This window comes from Peromyscus leucopus, chromosome 7, assembly GCF_004664715.2.
Source record: "Peromyscus leucopus breed LL Stock chromosome 7, UCI_PerLeu_2.1, whole genome shotgun sequence".
NCBI lineage: Eukaryota > Metazoa > Chordata > Mammalia > Rodentia > Cricetidae > Peromyscus > Peromyscus leucopus.
Window position 1 is genome coordinate 9,467,964 of NC_051069.1, and position 18,084 is coordinate 9,486,047.

At 44.8% G+C, this 18,084-nt stretch overlaps 1 protein-coding gene across 3 annotated transcripts in view; it reads left to right on the plus strand.

The window, feature by feature from the left end:
- Positions 1-1,679: 1,679 nt before the first annotated feature.
- Positions 1,680-18,084, plus strand: part of Map2k5 (mitogen-activated protein kinase kinase 5) — a 233,270-nt gene continuing 216,865 nt past the window's right edge. For all 3 annotated transcript variants that reach the window (XM_028867040.2, XM_037207420.1, XM_037207421.1), the window contains exons 1-2: positions 1,680-2,477; positions 8,617-8,665. In XM_028867040.2, the coding sequence (XP_028722873.1) occupies positions 2,343-2,477; positions 8,617-8,665 (184 nt within the window). In that variant the 5' untranslated portion in view covers positions 1,680-2,342. The remainder of the gene's footprint in view (positions 2,478-8,616; positions 8,666-18,084) is intronic.

The window sequence follows — 18,084 nt, forward strand, 5'->3', positions numbered from 1 at the left end:
CATTCAAAGCTTTATGGCTACCAAACTACCTCAGCCAGTACTTGAATGTCTAATTGACTTATATCCACTGTTAAAAAGAAAGTACTATGTGCAAAAGTTTTATGATCATATACACATATACCTTTAATTTGGACAGTGGTACTTAGTCTACTTGATAAAGAGATACTACTTTGGGAATGTTAAGAGTTTTCTGTGAAATCTTCACTCAAATTATTAAGTCTAAGAATTCATGTTATATAAAGGCTATGAAACCTGAAATGTGATTGTATTTGCTCTGTAAATATTGGGAAAGCTGTGGGTCTGCCATTTGTGTGTGTGTGTGTGTGTGTGTGTGTGTGTGTGTGTATGTGTGTGTAGCTTCAGAATACACATGCAAATTTGGCAAATGGAGTTGGTTTCCCCTATGATACTATGAATTAAAAAAAAGATATTTTAACAAATCATAGAAATCTTTAATAGAAAATCTTTAGTTTTGTAGTCAATTTTTTCAAATAATAGAAATAAACTTTAGAGTAAGGAGTACGTGGTCAAATGAGTGAATAGTGTATTTTCCAGCACTGAAGAGCAGGTAGTAAGGGACAGTTCCTACAGTACCTGGACAATTTGACTAAATGAATTTCTACCTAAGCTTTTAAGAAATAATAACTAAAAGATGTTCATTTATCTCCTACAATGGCCTTTTGAATACAACAGGAAAAGAGCCCAGGCAGAGGGAATTATGCAACAAGTTTCGTTATTATACTGAAAATTATCAACATTTATTTTTTCCTCCTTTTATATTAATCACATATCTGTAAGTTCCAGGAAAAGTGGACACCCCACCCCCCACCCCTACACATTACGTTTATGCATAATCAGCCCCAAAAGGTAGAGATAATAGCACAATTTAATTACACATAAAGGACCTACCTACACATTGGCATTTGTAAGCAATTTTTGCATAGGCACCATAGATCAACAGGATTATGCACTTTAAAATGTGAGGTAACAAGGCATTTAAAAATAACCAAGGTTTACGGCTACTGCCCCGCTATCACTGACTGCATAAACACTGCAATTTAGTTGAAAATATATGGAACAGGCGGGATATTTTTGTAACGGTTGAATAAGATATTATGATGCCAGAAATACAGCTGTCCCCAGGCAGTTAAGCTCTTCACTGAGTTTCTTTCCTATTGCTTTTGAGCAGTGGATTGTTTGGGACTGTAGGTCACTTGTTGGGGTAAAGGACCTCCCTGAAAAATTCATGCACACTTTGCTAACGTGGGAAAAAAATAGTGGTAGTTTGGAACTCTTACTTGGAAGATGGGGCAGAAAAACCTGCTAATTTTTTTAAAAGAAAGGTCTTGCCTGGCTCTTCCTGATTTGGTGCACAAGCCGCACGGATATTAAAAGGTATACAACTTGACAAACTGGAACTGCCCTCCAGTCTTTCAACGTCTTTTCTGAAACCACATTATGCAGGATTACGTCTTAAATTGTTTTACTGGCAGTCTCCAGGCATAGATCGGTGTCTTTCTCGGTTTTCTAGATGCCTTCACCTCTGCCTGGAGATGGGGCAGTCAGCTAGTCCTAACACGCGGTCTCTGCTCCGCCCCAACCTGCCCTCTTCCAACATGGCGCCCCAGGAGGCGGGTCCCACTCGTCGGCTCCCCGGGTTCCGGCGCCGTGAGTTTTGGTTCCGGAGTAACAGCGTTCTAGCAGCCTCCTTCCTCCTCGCACCGCCACCTCCGCCGCCGGGACGCGGGCCTTCGTCGGCCGAACCCGCACACCCCGCACCCTCCGGTTCCGGCTGCGGCCCGGGGCCCGCCCCCTGACCTCGCGGTCCTGGGCTCTCCGCTCTGGTGGAGGGCAGGCGGCACCGGTGCTCCTCCGTAACAGCCCCGACCCAGCGCGCGGCGTGCAGACTCCCTCCCCTTGCCCACCCAGCCACCTAGAAAGGCAGGACACTGGCTGATGCACTTCCCCTAAACCAGGCCGTTGCTCTGCTGTCTCCTCTTACTCACACGGACTTCAGAATGCTTGTCGGTTCTGTTTTGTCCACTTTTGTAACTCCAGGACCTTCCGCTCTCTGCTAATACCTTTTGGCCCTTACCCCTTCCCCAGTGCATCCTCCCCCAGAGACACTCAAACTCCACACGACCTGGGTCTGGTTCGCGGCCTGCCAGCTCCCTCCTGATCGCCCCTCTTCACCTCTTCCACCTTTCTGCTCCCTGTTTTTTTTTTTTTTTTTTAATCACCTGTCTCTGTCCCTTCGTTCCCCTTGTCACTTCTTGGGGCTCCTCCTAAACAGGGGCCAGTCGGTACCCCTTGGCCCAGGATGTGAGACCCTTTAACCTGTAATGCTGTGGCTGGCCCTTGGCGCCTCCCCTGCCATGGAGAACCAAGTGCTGGTGATTCGGATCAAGATTCCAAATAGTGGCGCGGTGGACTGGACCGTGCACTCCGGGCCGCAGTTACTCTTCAGGGATGTGCTGGTGAGTGGTAATCCTAGCGGCCAAATCCCAGCTTGGGGCTCAGGGACCTGGATCTTGACCACTGGTGGCCTGAGCTGGCCCCTGGTGGGGTCATCTTACTTGTTTCAACCACGGTGTCGATTAATTGCATTCACTGAAAACTGGTAAATGTGCAGGGTCCCGGGGAAATAGATGGATCCGATTGAACCCTGCCCCCAGGAAGCTCACAGCCTGGACTGGGACTTACACCAGTGCAAGCAACTGGGATATACAAAGCTGAGTTTAAAAAACCAATTTCTTGTTTTTGTTTTTTCCTTCCTCCCGTGTTTGGGAAGCATCCCTGCCCTCATTCTAGCCTTGCCACTGCAGAGTTCCTGAACTTGTGACCTGGTGGGAAAGGCAAACCAGGGCAACCTTAATTTACAATGTTTAAGCAAACCTTAGATGTCGTTGATTGAAAGACATAAACTTATAAACTTAAATATCAATAAGAAAAAATGCTGCCTGTTAAAACTGCAGCACACCATCCCATGGGGGGAAAAACCAGCTTGATTTCAGAGATGTTGAGTGTTGAGGGAAAATGTGCATCTTAGAATCAGCAGGACATACCTTGGGATACTAGCAATATATTTCACACAAAGCTGTGAAGGTTAATGGAGGTGGGCCCTTGAGCCCATATAGAGTATATAGTATATAGAGTATATGTATGTATATATGTACTGAGTAAAGAGTAAAAGGACCTTCCCAGGAATTTTTGCACCTCAGGTTGAGAGTAAGTGCCCAAACCCCGGCTTCCTTATTTATTATGTGTTTGTGTGTGTGTGCGCGCATGCGTGTAGAGATCAGTGATTAAGCTCAGGTATCATTCCTCAGTTGCCATCCACCTTGTATTTTGAGACAGGGATGGCTGGCCAGAAGCCCCAGGGATCCACCTGTTTGAGCATCCCCAGTGCTGAGATTACGAGCATGCATCCCACATGCTTGGGACACCTCTCAAGCCCCCACCACCTGGCTTTTTTACATGAGTTCTGGAGATCAGACTCAGGTCCCCATGTTTGCATGGTAAACACTTGGCCCGCTGAGCCATCTCCCTGGCCCCCAAACTTACTTACTTTTGCATAGTATAGTTTCCCCACATACTGCAGCCCATGTGCATCTTTCTAGTCATTTGATATTAACAGGGTGCAGTATATTCACTTCATGCATAGAGCAATTCAGAGACAGAATTGCATGTACCAGGAAGAATGTTCTAATAGGCAGATGTGCAGTCTGACTGGGTTGCATATACATATATATGTTTACACACACACACACATACATATATATGTAATCTATAATTTCATTTTGAAAACTAGATGCCAGTGACCACCCAGGCCATGCAGGCTTTCAGGTACCCAGGACAAGAGTGTGGCATCTGTAGTGAGCTGGTAGCCTCCAGTCTTTGACACCAAATGCCAGCCCTTCTCTGCATCTGGTGCTCTTCACACATCTGCCCTTTGATGATTTCCTTTCCTCAGAAGCCCACACAGTCCTCATCACTGTCTTCAGCGCCATCTTGATTGGCCTGGCACCTGTGGCCTCTCTTGACGCACCCTCACGAGCATCTTGTGTCCCAAGTCCACAGAGTTACAGTCAGTCCTCCCGGGTACCCAGGCTGGGCCTCCACGTGGCCACCTCTTACCTGTCCTTCACACCAGGCCTCACTTGCCGCCTGTTAGTGTTGGCCAGGAGGCCACGTTGGTATTCCTATGTCCATTCCTGTGGCAAAGTCTACATTCAGTCATGATTGCTTGCCTGTCCATTCTTCTAGAAAGTCAACTTCTGGAGGAGAAGAGAGCTCTATTTTTGTTGCTTCATAGGACCCGGAAATCTGCTGATAGCAAGCTCAAAACAGGAGAAGGGGCTAGTGAGACGGCTCCATGGGTAAAAGTACATACTGAACAAGTCTGTGTTCAGTCCATGGAACCCATGGCAGAGCCAACTCCTGAAAGTGGTCTTCTGATTTCCACACATGTGGTCATGGCATGTGTGCATCCATGTTTACTGTTTACACACACGTTTATATAATAAATGAAAAATTTAAAAAAGAACATATATCTTAAAAAAAATAGAGCACCAACCCAGATGTGTGCAGTTATGAACTGTGCAGATCACTGGCCCCTTTTTTTGAGACAGGGTGTCTGTCATGTTGCTCAGCCTGATCTCAGATTGCCTAGTTTATGAAGGATAACCTCAAACTCCTCATCCCCCTGCCTCCACTTCTTGAAGGCTGGGTGAACGGTAGGTTCTGAGTCAGGCAGTTTGGACTTTACTGCCATTTGTGACACCAGCTGGGCAAGTCACTCTCTGAGCCTCAGTTTCCCATTTCTAAACGCGGACACCTGCATGGAGACTTGTGAAGATGAAGCGCATAGACAGACAGTGCTCTGTAAATGGTGACACTGTGACGTAAGGGCTGGGACCTGGTCCTGTGCTGCCTGAGTACCCCCAGGAGATCTCCGGCTCAGGCGTATGGCCTACAGGAGACATCACACTGGTGTGCTGCCACTAGGCCTCAGAGCTGTGCGTTGGGACGTTTTGCTCATAAGAGCAGCTGGAGCACTTTTGTCAGTAAGAGCCAACAAGGAACCTAGATCTGGTTCTCGGTGGTGCACGCCTTTAGTCCCAGCACTTGGGAGGCAGAAGCAGGTGGATCTCTGTGAGTTTGAGGCCAGCCTAGTCTACAGAGCGAGATCCAGGACAGGCACCAAAAACTGCAAGAGAAACCCTGTCTCAAAAAAACAAAGGAAAAAAAAAAAAAGACCTGGTTCTGGGCTGTGTCCTGGAGCTGTCTCAGGGCAAGTCTGGCAGGGTGCCACCGTAGGTCCTTGTTGTCTGCTCTCCCTCTGCACCTCATCTCTTCCATCAAGAAAAGACAAACCCCCAAAGAAGTCAGCATCTCTGTGTGGTGATATTTTGTTGTACTCCAATAAAATTTGCCTGAGGATCAGAGGACAGAGCCAGCCACTAGATTAAACCTAGAGGCCAGGCAGTGGTGGCACACACCTTTAATCCTAGCACTCGGGAGCAGAGATCCATCTGGATCTCTATGAGTTCAAGGCCACCCTGGACTACAGGAGATTAATCCAGTCTAAAAGAGAAGCACAGCCAGGCAGTGATGGCACACACCTTTAATCCCAGCACTAGGAAGGTTGAAACAGGAAGTGATATGGCTGGGCAGAGAAAGGAACATAAGGTGGGAGGAGACAGGAACTCAGTCCTCTTTTCGGCTGAGGATTCAGGGGCATTCAGTCAGAGGATTTGTGGAGTTGGCGGGGTGAGACGTGGCTGGGTCTTATTCCTTTGCTTCTCTGATCTTTCAGCTTTTACCCTGATGTCTGGCTCTGGCTTTTATTATAAGACCAATTAGGATTTGTGCAACATCTCTGGCTTGGAACCTTAAACTTTAAGGCTGTGTGAACCTTGGATGGCCCCTTTGTCTAACCTGAGCCCTTTCTCCTACTTCCCAGTGTTCAGATGAGGAAGCTATACCCAGGAAGGAGAAGGGCCTTACAGAGCCATAGAGCTAGTTTTTGGCAAAACCAAACACAGAAGCCGGAGCAGGTTTTAGTCACCAAGCTAGAGTGACTGAGTATCTGAGGCCTTAGTCAGTAGCTGGAAGATTCTAGTTGCTGCTTCTCCAAATGGCTGGAGACGGTGTGCAGGTTACTCCCCTTGTCCCCTCCAGGCTTGCCTGTTGTCTGTATCTCCAGGAGCCAGATGCAGTGTGAAGGAAGCCAAAACCAAGGGCAGAGACACTGGGCTCTGTTCTTCTTCAGTCTCCTTTCTCCTCATCCTTGGAGACAGTCTCCAGTTCTAGGAATTGTGTGTAGGGCTGGGTTGATTAGTGTGAGGGAGGGGATAGTCAGCCTTTGCTTTCTCTTTGTATCCTGTCTTGAAGTCCCACTTCCGGTTGTTCCCCATGTGTGATGTTTCGACTCTTCCTCCCTCTTGAGTGTCAGGTATTTTCCTTGTGACAAGATTCCTAACAGAAGCCACTTAGGGAAGAAAGGTTTTATTTTGGCTCACAGTCTGAGGGTTTGGCAGGGAAGGCCGAGCAGGGGGAACAGGAGGCAGCTGGTCACATTGCATTCTCAGTCATGAGGCCTAGGACAAGGAGTGCTGCTCAGCCCATGTCTGTGGAGTGGTGCCATCCATGTTTAAGGTGTGCCTTCCCACCACAGTTAACACAGTGTGGAAACTCACTCACAGAGGTTTGTCTCCTAAGTGAGTCAGGTCCTGTCTGGTTGACAGGCAATATTAACGGTCACAGCGAACAAACACTGTTTGCTACTAACATCTTTCATTTGGCTCTTTTTGTTTCGAGAAGTGCTTTCTGTTGCCCATCTTACTTCAGAGAACAAATTATAGTCTTGCTGAAGGCAGTAGCCGAGTTTTAACCCATGCTTACCTACAAAGCTCCTAGCATGCTGTAGAGACGTCTTCTCTTCCGTTAGATAGTTGTCTGACTATTGAAGGAAGGAAAATCAAGAGAAATGACCACTGTCAAGATGTGTCAATTTAAATTTTCTTTTGAAAACGTCTTTTGAGACAGCAGAAATTCTCTTGGAAACAAGTACAAAATAAGCTCTTAAAGTAAACTGGAAATGAATGTAAAGCCATCAAATGTGCCCTGCTTAAAAATGGCCAATAGCGGGGCTGGGGAGTCGGTCTGGCTGTGTCCCCCTGGCTGTGTGCAGACTTCCGTCCTTCCCTCTGGACTGCCTGGGCACTTAATTCTGTGGTCAGTGTATATCTGGCTCCCAGTTCAGAGATGCTTGCTACCTATGAATGTGGAGAAAGCGTTTCCTAACCCTAAAATTGGGTTCCTTACTTCCTCACAGAGTTGATGGTTCGTTTGCCATAAGGGAAAACATCACCTCTTTTTGACTGATGAGTGGGGGCTACCCAGGAGGGTTGTTCTACCCGATCAGGTTTTCTGTGCACAGATTTATTTTTTGAAAAAAAAGAAAGAAGGGAAGGAAGGAAGAAAGGAAGGAAGGAAAAAAGGAAGGAAGGGGAAAAAGAAGCGCCAAGATGATTATGCAAATTGGCACTGCAGCAAACACTCCTGAAGAATTGCCTTTCGAAGGAAGTTGCAGCCTCCACTCTGCTCCGTGGGCTCCCTGCTTAGAAACACTGCCAGCCGCTGCCTTTGTCAGCTGGCTGCCTGGTGCTAGTTCTGGCACAGCCTTGGCATGGGAGGGCCATCACAGCCGAGCTTCTGGAGAGAAATGAGGTCTACAAGGCTTTTGTAGTGGGATTGGACATGATGGAGGGCCTCTCTTCCCAGAACTTAGGTGTTCTGTGCCTCTTCCATTTAGCTGCCCCTGCAGACTAATTTTTTTTTTTTAGTATTTTCAACTTTAGAGACTCATTTACATATTAATAACAGTTATATACACCTTCCAGGGCTCCTTCCCCCCTAAATTAACTTGTATCCCAGAAACACTGAGTATGTTTCCATTGCTTAGGAGTAAAGGTTGATGAGAATTCTTATTACACTTGGCTGCATAGCGTCCCAGAACTTGTTTGCTTGCAATGAGAGCAAGGCTCCGTGTGGTCTATAGAGATCAGGAAGCACATTGATTGAGTGTCTACAAGGTACCATGTGTCAAGCTCATGTTTAGTACAGTATTTAGTTTTCACATTACCCTTTTGGTGTCATTGGATCCATTTTGGAAATAATCAGAATGAGGCTCAGAGTGGTTAAGTAAAAATGTTTCCCAGGTTGTACATTTAATAGTAAGGACCCAAACCTAAGGTGGTCTAACTCTTAAGCCTCTTCCCCCTCACCCCCCTGCCTCTGTGAGTGTGTGTGTGTGTGTGTGTGTGTGTGTGTGTGTGTGTGTGTGTAAGATAGTGTGATAATGTAGAGCTGTGCGTTGTTGAATTGAGAATAAAAGATTGTCTTTAATACAATATGAAGGGTTTCTAATCTTTTTCTCCTTAGAATAGAGATTTAAATTTTCTGGGTAGGTGTGATTATAAGCTCATGTTTCTATAGTTTATGCTAGCATTTCAAAAATCCTTCCCAGGTCCCCTGTTTTCTCCTGAACTTGCCACATGTTGGCAATAAAGAAGATGACTAATTGTGCTTCTTTCTTCTTTCTTTGTTTAGGATGTGATAGGCCAGGTTCTGCCTGAAGCAACAACGACAGCCTTTGAATGTGAGTCTGGCTTGTATACGCTCCTCATCCTTTCTTTTGCAGTGATATTTCACATGCTTTATGGGTTGCATTATTTTCAAAACTGACAGAAACAGATTATTTATGATCATCATATGGTACATTTAAATATTTATAAATTAATGCAAGTTTAATGATGATACTGAACCGAGTAATATTTTCTTATTTAATCATATCTTGGGTGTGCATATCTCTACAATATAGCTTTAATTACCAACATGACCTTTATCTGCTCTTCTCGTTGTTATAATAGTGCAGGGCAAAATGAAACGTGTAAACTACCTGTAGACCGTTGATTGTTGATTAAGAGGTTTTAATTCTTTAGTGCTTTAGGACATAGTAGCAGAGTAAAGCTCTCACGAGCAGTGTGTGGAATGGTTCTGTTTCAGTGGGGTTTGGCCTCCCTGCTAGATGAAGACAGGGGCCACTTTGTCCTGAACCCTCCTGCTCTCCATTGAGCTGGCTTTTATGGACAGGGCTGGGGTGTACTAGATAACTGGTTTTGATACAGTCCAGGTCACTACAGAGGAAGTCCTGACGCTAGTTTAGAAGCAGTGTAGGGCCTCAGGTCCCAAGAAGGGTAAAGTTGGGGTTGGAACTGTGGCCTTGCCCTCCTTTGAAAATGGGGCCATGGGCTGAGGAGATTGCTCAGTGGATAAAACGCTTGTGCCATTGTGAGAACCTGAGTTCGAATCCCCAGAACCCGTGCAAAAGCTGAACGTAGTAGCGCACATTTGTAACCCCAGTGCTCCTATGGCAAGAGAGGAGACAGAGACAGCAGATCCAAATGCTGTGGGGCCGCTAGCCTGGCGTAGCCAGCACACAGCAAAAAAGAGACCTGGTCTTAAACAAGAAGGAAGGTGAAGACCAATAGTTAAGGCTGGGGTCTGACCTCCACACATGTGCTGTGGTATGTGCTTGTTCACTCTCACTCATAGGAACATGCCCATATAGACCCATGTACACATATACACATGTACACACCCGAAAATGTGGCCACTTTCCAACATGGAAATAATTGGGACTCCCCCCCCACATGACAGTGTGCTTTTGTTCCTGTTTTAGAGATGATCACTGGTAGAGTGTACAGTAAGTAAGGACAGTGTAGTGCCTGTCCTTGTTAGAGGACAATTCGGCCATACTTAGTAACAGGTGAGCTCTGTAGCGCTTTTGACTCAGCAGATCTCTCTTGGAAGCTATCCAACAGAAACAGTGAATGCCCTTGTTGAAACAAGGATTATTTTTTGATAGTAAAAAACAAAATGTAAGCAAAATGCCTCTGTAAAGTGGACCAATAAATGATAACGTGTCTACGTGTTGATAGGGAAAGAGACTGGGATCGATTTTTGAATGGACAAATGATGTGTATGATACAATCCCATCTCCTCAGAATGCTAGCCCTCCTTACCCACCTGGTATGTCTGCATATATACATATATGTCTGGGGGACAGTATATACAGAGGCCCAATTCAGTGCTTTCTCCCCTGGAAAGCGGACGTGGGCCCTGGGGGGTCAGAGATGAGTAAGTGCACTTTTCACTCTGTCTGTCCCTATTGCTGGAATAGTGTTCAGTCACCAGAACTTGGTTTTTAAAACTACAGCGAGTAGGACTATTAATTACTGTTTATTAATGGCACTAGGCCCTTCATGCTATTGAGGAATACACACACACACACACACACACACACACACACACACACACACACACACACGAAAACTGTATTTAGACATCTTTTAGTAGCTAAAGGGGCCGGGGCCAGGAACAGCCCACGAGGGAGCGTTTGGTGTTCCTCCTGCCGCCCATTCCCTCAGCCTTCACGAGATTCCCACGAGGTTCCTTGAAGGACTGTTGTTGCTGTCTCAGCCCAAGCAAGGGCATCTCTAAGAACTGAACAACTTGCTCAGATATGTGTAAGTGCATTCTAGAGCCTGTTTCCTCAACCACTGTGCGGGACTTCTAAGAGACACCACAGCTGAAGTGTATTCTTGCTGGCAAACATGGCAAAGAGTTTTTTTTTTTTTTTTGAAATGACACTCATTTTATTGTAGTTTATAGTGTAATACATTGAGAGAAGTACCAAGGAATGATTATTTGAATACTTGTGGCACAGACAAACAGAAGAACATTATGTACTCCTTGAAGAATACAGCATATAGGTGTTTGTATTAGTTATTTGGCAATAAGGGAAGCCATGTTGGTAAGCAAAGAGGAAAAAAAAATCAGGTTAAGTTATATAATAGCACAATTAAGATTAGTTAATTAACATTTTAAATTAATTAATTAATTTTATTATTTTTTTTAATGCCGAATGCTGTTTATTGAAGGAGGGAGGAGGAATAAAAGAGTTTATTTTTACTCTATTTTAATCTGTGTGTGTGTGTGTGTGTGTGTGTGTGTGTGTGTGTGTGTGTGTGTATACTTCTGTGCCCCTCCCCAACCCCTACTCAGGCACTTGTGCAAGTCAGAAGACAGCTTTCACGAGTCAGTTCTCTCCTTCCACGGTGGGTTCCAGGGATTAAACTCGGGTCGTCAGGCTTGCACATGTAAGCCTAACTTTGCGCTCTCCACTCTTGGACCCGAGCCTGCTCCACTGGCTTCCAGGTTTAGCATTCAGAAGAACAGTGCTAATTGTTCTAGCTCACTTACTGATGGCCTTCTCTGAGCCAGCCAATGTACCAGATTCTTTCTGTAGGTGGTTGCTGCAGCTTAATAATCTTTGCAGCGACTCTGCAAAGAAGGAAAATTAGACCTGTGAGGAAACTGGAACTCACAGATGTGAAGTAATCGCTAGGAAGTCACAGAGCCCAGACTTGAGTGTAAGCCCATGGAAATCTCTGAAGCATAAATAGAGAAAAATGTTCAGACTTTGAGGTTTCTAGTCTTTTGTTTTGTTTTTTTTTTTTTTTTTTTTGAGACAGAATTTCTCTGTGTAATAATCCTGGCTGTCCTGGAACTCCCAGAGATCCACTTGCCTCTGCCTCCCGAGTGCTGGGACTAAAGGCATGCACCACCACCACCCGGCTTGTTTCTGTTCTCTGATGTCATGCTCTTCTGTATCCTCCAGCAAGGATAGCGATTCTGTATCTGTCCGTTTGCAGATCAGCTTGGCTCATCTGTAGATTATGTTAAGTTTCTCTCCCCTTTCCTCCTTTCCTCTTCTGTCCCTCCTCCTTTCTCCACCCCCCTTCCTGGCAAGTGCTAGGACTGTGGGCATTTGCCCCAACAGCTAACTCTGGACCAGCTGTAAGGTGGAAAACAAGCAATCAAAAAAACAATATAAACATACAGAGAAAAATAACGACAGCCTTTGGTTGTTTTTGGCTGGATTATCATAACCCTAGGCTGGCTTTTCTCATGACTGTTTTTGAGTAGCTTGATTGACCCAAAATTCTGAACCACTAAGTAGAACCAATATGTAAGAAATAGTTAAGGTTTGGTTTGTAGGCGAATTTGCTGGGAAGTCTGAGGCATTTTGGTGGTTTGTGGATGAGTAACCCTCAAATAAATAAAACTTTGTGAAAGGACCATTTAACACTGCAGCGTGTACCCAACCCTAACTGACTCCTCACTTTGGAGAGATGGTGTGATAATTACGGAGCAGCAAGAGACAGCGCAGAGCTCCAAGCTCCCAGTTTTCATAAAGGTAGGGAAGGAGTTGAGAGACTGGGGAACGGTAATGTTGCTATTGCCTGGTGCCAGCTCTTATGGGCTGTCTCTCCACACTGTTCTCAGAGTGGACGGACCAGCTGCCTCGAGTTGCCTTCCCCTCCCTCGCAGCATCAGTCACTTCCCTTATTCTTCTTTGCACCAACTCTGGAGCTTTGGGACCATGCTGGTCGAGCAGAATCACTGTCCTATGTGTCTATATTCAAACAACATTGTGAAACGCACATGAACTATAGCTAAGTGGACGCTGTCCTGTGTTTTGGGGTTTTATCTGTGCTGTTGCCTGGACCTTAGATGTATTTTGATATGGTGGACAAGTTGGGCTCCAATTCAAATTCTCAGCTGTATTGTTTTAGGGGGCAAAGGTTCTACAGTGGCTGTGTTTTGTCTGGTTTTGCTCCCTAGCCTGCATGGGACAGGAGGGAGGCCCCTGTGGGCCACATTCACCACTGGGGCTGGTGGTCCTAAGCCTCTTTTTTCTTGTTACCCCTGTAGCTCCTTCTCCCACATAACTAGAGCACAAATGAGCATGATTGAGTTAATTTACTTTTTTCACATGTATTTAGTGTGTGTGTGTGCACTCGCTTGCACATGTGTGTGTGTATATATATATATATATATATATATATATATATATATATATATATGCCATGTCACACATGTGGAGGTAGAAATAGCTTGCAGGGCTCAGTGCTCTCCTTCCATCATGGGAGTCAGGGGTCAAAGTCAGCGTTCAGGCTCAGTGACAAGTGCCTTGGCCCACAGAGCCAACTTGCTAACCCAAAAGTACAAAATGCCTAGTGGGTAGTTTGTTCTGTTTTTATATAATGGTATATTGTTACAAAGTTGAAGTAGCTTAGAAACAAAACAAAAAGTCCTCACTTTCTCATTGATTGTTAGTTTCTGGATCCCTGGTGTACTGTGCGGCCACCATCTCCCTGCTCTCACCAGCTGGCATGCAGTAGACCTCTTGCCAGCATCAGTGTGCACACGTCAACCTCAGCCTTGGCTGGGACTTAAATTATTGAATCTACTAGATGGACATCCAGGTTTTCACCAGCTTTGTAGAACCAGAGAAAATGCGGAAGTCAACAGTAGTGGCTTAGCTCTTTCCACACTGAGGAAGCTGGTGTGCAGGATGGATTCCTAGGCATTGGGAATCACTGTGATAAAGAAAACCCTCTGCTCTGGACTTCCGTCCGTGACCATGTTTGCTTTCCAAAAAGGGACTCATTCACAACCTACCAGCATGTCAGAAAGCGCTTCCTCCATCCTCGTCAACTGCCTCGGTACTAGTGTATTTCTTCTCAGTGTTGATTTGATAGGTAGAAAAGTTATTGCCTTTCTTTTTATCTTTCTTTATAATGAGTGTTAGTATTTTTCATGTGTATTTAATATCAATTTCCGCCACCTTTGCCTATGCTTTTTTTAGTTTGCCTTTTTCTCCTTGATCTGAGAGCTTGCTAAAGAACGAACCTTGGTCCTTTGTCTTTCCAAGTATTTTTATCCAGTTTGTTGTTCTTTTCAGATTGTTTTGTGCTTTTTATTCTCTCTCCAGTTTTTCCATAGAGAAGGTTAACGTTTCATGTGGGCAAACTTACCCTATTTTTCCTTCTTACTTCTGGATTTGTCATGCTTAAAAAGGTCTTCCATGTTCCAGAGCGCTGAAAACATTTCCTTGCAGTGTTTTTTTCTTTCTACTTTCGTGGGGTTCTGTATTACATGTTATTTGGTAAATATGTGTATTTGTGTGTATCATCAGTTTTTTAAATAAAAAGCATGAGTTTTTTTTTTTTTTTATTACCAAGATTGGAAAGATTTTATTTTTACTATTGTACTATTTCTGGTATATTTTGGTGAAAACGTCAGATGGGGTCCAGTTTTATTTTTCACACAGATAGATAGTCGACTCCATGCCAATTATTGAATACTTTGTCTTTTCCAGATGTGAGAACATTTCTGAGATGAGACTAAATTCCATAACCATAAAAATTCCTGTATGTTGCATGTGTGGGCCTAACGGATGCTGAGGGAGCCTGGCACTTATGAAGGCCCGGAGTCCCTGCTGAGTCTCTCAGTTTCATTAGTGGATTAATGAGCGCTCCAGCACACCAGGTGATAAACATCAGCCTTGCCTGCAGATGCATTTGCTGTGCGTGTCTGTGACGTTACCCATCATGCCCTGTATTTTTCTTGAGACCAGTGACTATTAGACTGATGTTGTGGGACAGGGAAGTCTCCTGGGCAACATGAAGGATGAGTTTGAAGTTCATCCAGACAAATGCTGCCTTGCGCTCAGACACACCATGATTTTTCACTTTTCCATGAGACCAGCTTCACATATTCAGGCCTGTGTCTTCATCCTTGTCAAATTCTGTATCAGAATGTGACTCAGAAAACATGGTTAGAAGATAAAGGTTAGTGTCTTTCTTCAGCTTCAACTATTTATTTTTAATTTTTGAAAATTTATATTTATGTGTGTATGCATTTGAGTGTAGTACCTATGGAGGTCAGAAGAGGACATCAAATCCATGGGAGCTTGAATTATAGGCAGTTGTGAGCAGCCCATTGTAGATGCTGGGAACTGAACTTGGGTCCCCTGGTAGAGTAGTAAGTATTCTTAACCACTGAGTCATCTCTCTATCCTCCTAAGTCTGAAGGTTTTTTTATTCACTTTTTTTTTTCCCTCAAAACAAGGTTTCCCTGTGTAACAACTCTGGCTGTTCTGGAAGTAGCTATGTAGACCAGGCTGGCCTTGAACTCATGAGATATGCTTGCCTCTGCCTTCTGAGTGCTGGGATTAAAGGCTTATGCCACCATTGCCCAGCTGTGTTCACTTCTTATTGAATGAATGTTCTCAGTTGTTCTATGAGTTTGGGGAAGTTTATTTTGTGATTTAGATGGGATTCCTTTTTTTTTTTTTTTAATTCTCCTGCATATATGTATGTATATCATATGCATGCCTGGTACCCATGGAGATCAGAAGAAGGCATCAGATGCCCTGAGACTGGCATTACAGATGGTTGATAGCCTCCATGTGGGTGCTGTGTACTGAACCTAGGTCCTCTGGAAGAGTAGCAAGTCCTCTAAACTACTGAGCCATCTCTTCAGCCCCCTTACCTAAGAACCTTTAAATAAACATATCATGTCTTGTTTTAAATTGGGCATACCATGAGTTTTTGAAGGAAAACTACAATTATGGAAGTTGTAAGATTTCAGAGTGTGGAAAGCAGCTGTAGTTGAGTGTTGGAGTGGTGTGTGTAGGAGGTGCCGCATGTCGGTTGGGTGGCAGCTGCTTTTTGCATCATGGAAAAGTTCAAGTTTAAAGATATTTGGAAGAAATGAAGTTTCATTTTCTTAAATTGTTGTATATAGAAAAAGGTCATTATTTATGCAAACTAGATTGATTAGTGAGAAAATTATAATTCACAATGAATGTACATTGAGTCTGAAAAATATTGAACATGTAAAAGTTAATTATGCAAATTTGAGGATATTCAAAGAGAGCTTTAATTTGTAGAATTTTGGCTTTAACAAGCCTAGACTTATATATAATACTGTTAATTTGCATGCATTTAAAGAAGTTCTTTAAGCAAGTAGTGGACCAGTTGTTCCTGAAGATCAGTGGACAGAACTGCTTGCTTTTGTCTGCAGCACCCGGCACATAGTAGGCTTGGGGTGGTTCTTCTGGAATGCATGAGTGCTTGAAGAAATGAAATACCTAGAACAAGTTTGTTTATCCCATGTAAACCCATTGAACCTGTCTTCACATAGAGCCAGCATGTGGTCTGTTCTCAAAACCTCAACTTGGCCAGGTGTAGTGGTACACACTCTGTCCCAGCAATTCAACATGCTGAGGTCAGAGGATCGCTTAAGCCATGAGTTGTGCCAGCTTGGGCTGCACAGTGAAATTCTAGCTCTTGGGAGGTGGGGTGGGGGTGAGGGGGGGGCACAAAACTCTGTAGAACATCTGTAGCTTGTTAGGCCATCATCTCCCTCATCTGGAGTAGGACAGTAGCCTTCTTGGTCCCTGTCCCAACCTTCCTCTTGTCAGCCAGGGTGATCCTCCTAGAAGATGAGATCCTCAGCATCAGAAAGCTCCTGTAGCTTTCTTCTTACTTAAGAGCGAAAGGTAACGCCTTCAAATACTCAAGTCCCCATGTTACACGTTGTCCCTGACCCAGCCTCCCCGTCACCTCTCTGGACACTTTCTTTCTCTTGTCTGCATTCTGTTCTAGCCAGTATGGGAATTCTTCCTCGGTGTTAGCTGTTCTTTCTGCCCCCAGTGTTCTTCCCCAAATATCATCTGTGTCTCCGTGACCCACACGTCACTTCACCACCTCTGTGCTCGGGTATCGCACCTGCCACATAGTAGGCACTTTCTTTGGCAAGAAGAAGAAGGAAACAGAGAGACAAGGAAGCATTGGAGCATTGAGGGGAGGGGAGGAGCTAAGCGATAGCTCATGGATATGAAGGAGTGACCACAGAAACCATGGCCCATTATCCTGCCTAGATCAGTGGACTCCATCCCTGAGAACTGCTCTGAACTTGACATCTTTTCTGGTGATTTCCTACTGATGCCCTTCTAACATTGACAAGCATGTTTCCATTTCTTTCCTGCCATTACTGTGGTTCTCTTTGACTACTACCTGGTCCAGAAGGAGTGTGACAAATGACACATAATGTATTGCCTCCACTTTCTGTCCTCCTGAGCCCCTGTCACTGCGGTGGGTGCTGTAGGTTCCCCAGTTCCTGCTGTTTACTCGCTGGGCCGATCGGAGCACCTCATGAGGTGCTGCTCTCCTCTGGGGCCTTTAGACGCCTCCTCTGGGTTCGTCTTTCAGATTGCATGTCGCTTCGGATAAAAATTGTGAACAACATATGGCCTGTTATGATTCTCTTTTCCCAAACTCTGCCATTTTGTATATTTGTGACACACTGCAGATTTTGTAAAGATTGCTTCATAATATTTGTTTGCCATCTGCCGTACTCTATTTGGTGTCTTGCTAGGATTTTTGCCTCCATTTTAAGTGACATTAACAAAATCCAGCCAGTGCATAGACTTTCCGGTTCTCCTTTTGCTTCCCTAATGTGCTGGAAAATCATATTACTATGCTCCAGGCAACTAGAGGAGTCTGGGATTGTCATTGTGAACCAGTGTGTCAGATCCCTGAGCACCCCCCACCCCCTGGTTATATCCAGTAATGTTATTTTGGTCAGATGGCAAAGAACCTTCCTGTATAAGACAGAAAAGAGCTCAGGTTGTATTTTTCTGCTTTCTGCTCAGTACCACTTCCTTCCGGAGCTCTATATCAGCCGTTTGTACCTTTCGAACTCTGGGTTCCCTTTTAGTAAGTTCTTAGGATTTATTACTCTAGTGAGTGTAGTTTTTAAATAGCCGATGCAGTTTGAAAGGCAAATAGGCAGGGTGTTCGCTGGAGCTGTTTCAGCAGGTCTAACTTTTGGCTTCAAGGTGTTTCAGGTGACTGTGTGCCAAGCTGCTTGGTGGCATGTCTGCTTTCCTCTCTCCCTTGCTTCCCAGGCCTCTCATTGAACTGCTTTTGGAAAGAGATGCGTCCTCTCTTTAAGTGCTGAGGGGAGTGGTTTGTCCCCGAGGCTGCCATCACGGGGTCAGGGACAGGTCCCGCTGCACTTTCTGGCCAGCCTCACCTGTATTCTCAGGCGTGTGGTCATTTTTCCAGCCCAGCTTCCACTTTGACAAGAGCAGAGTCT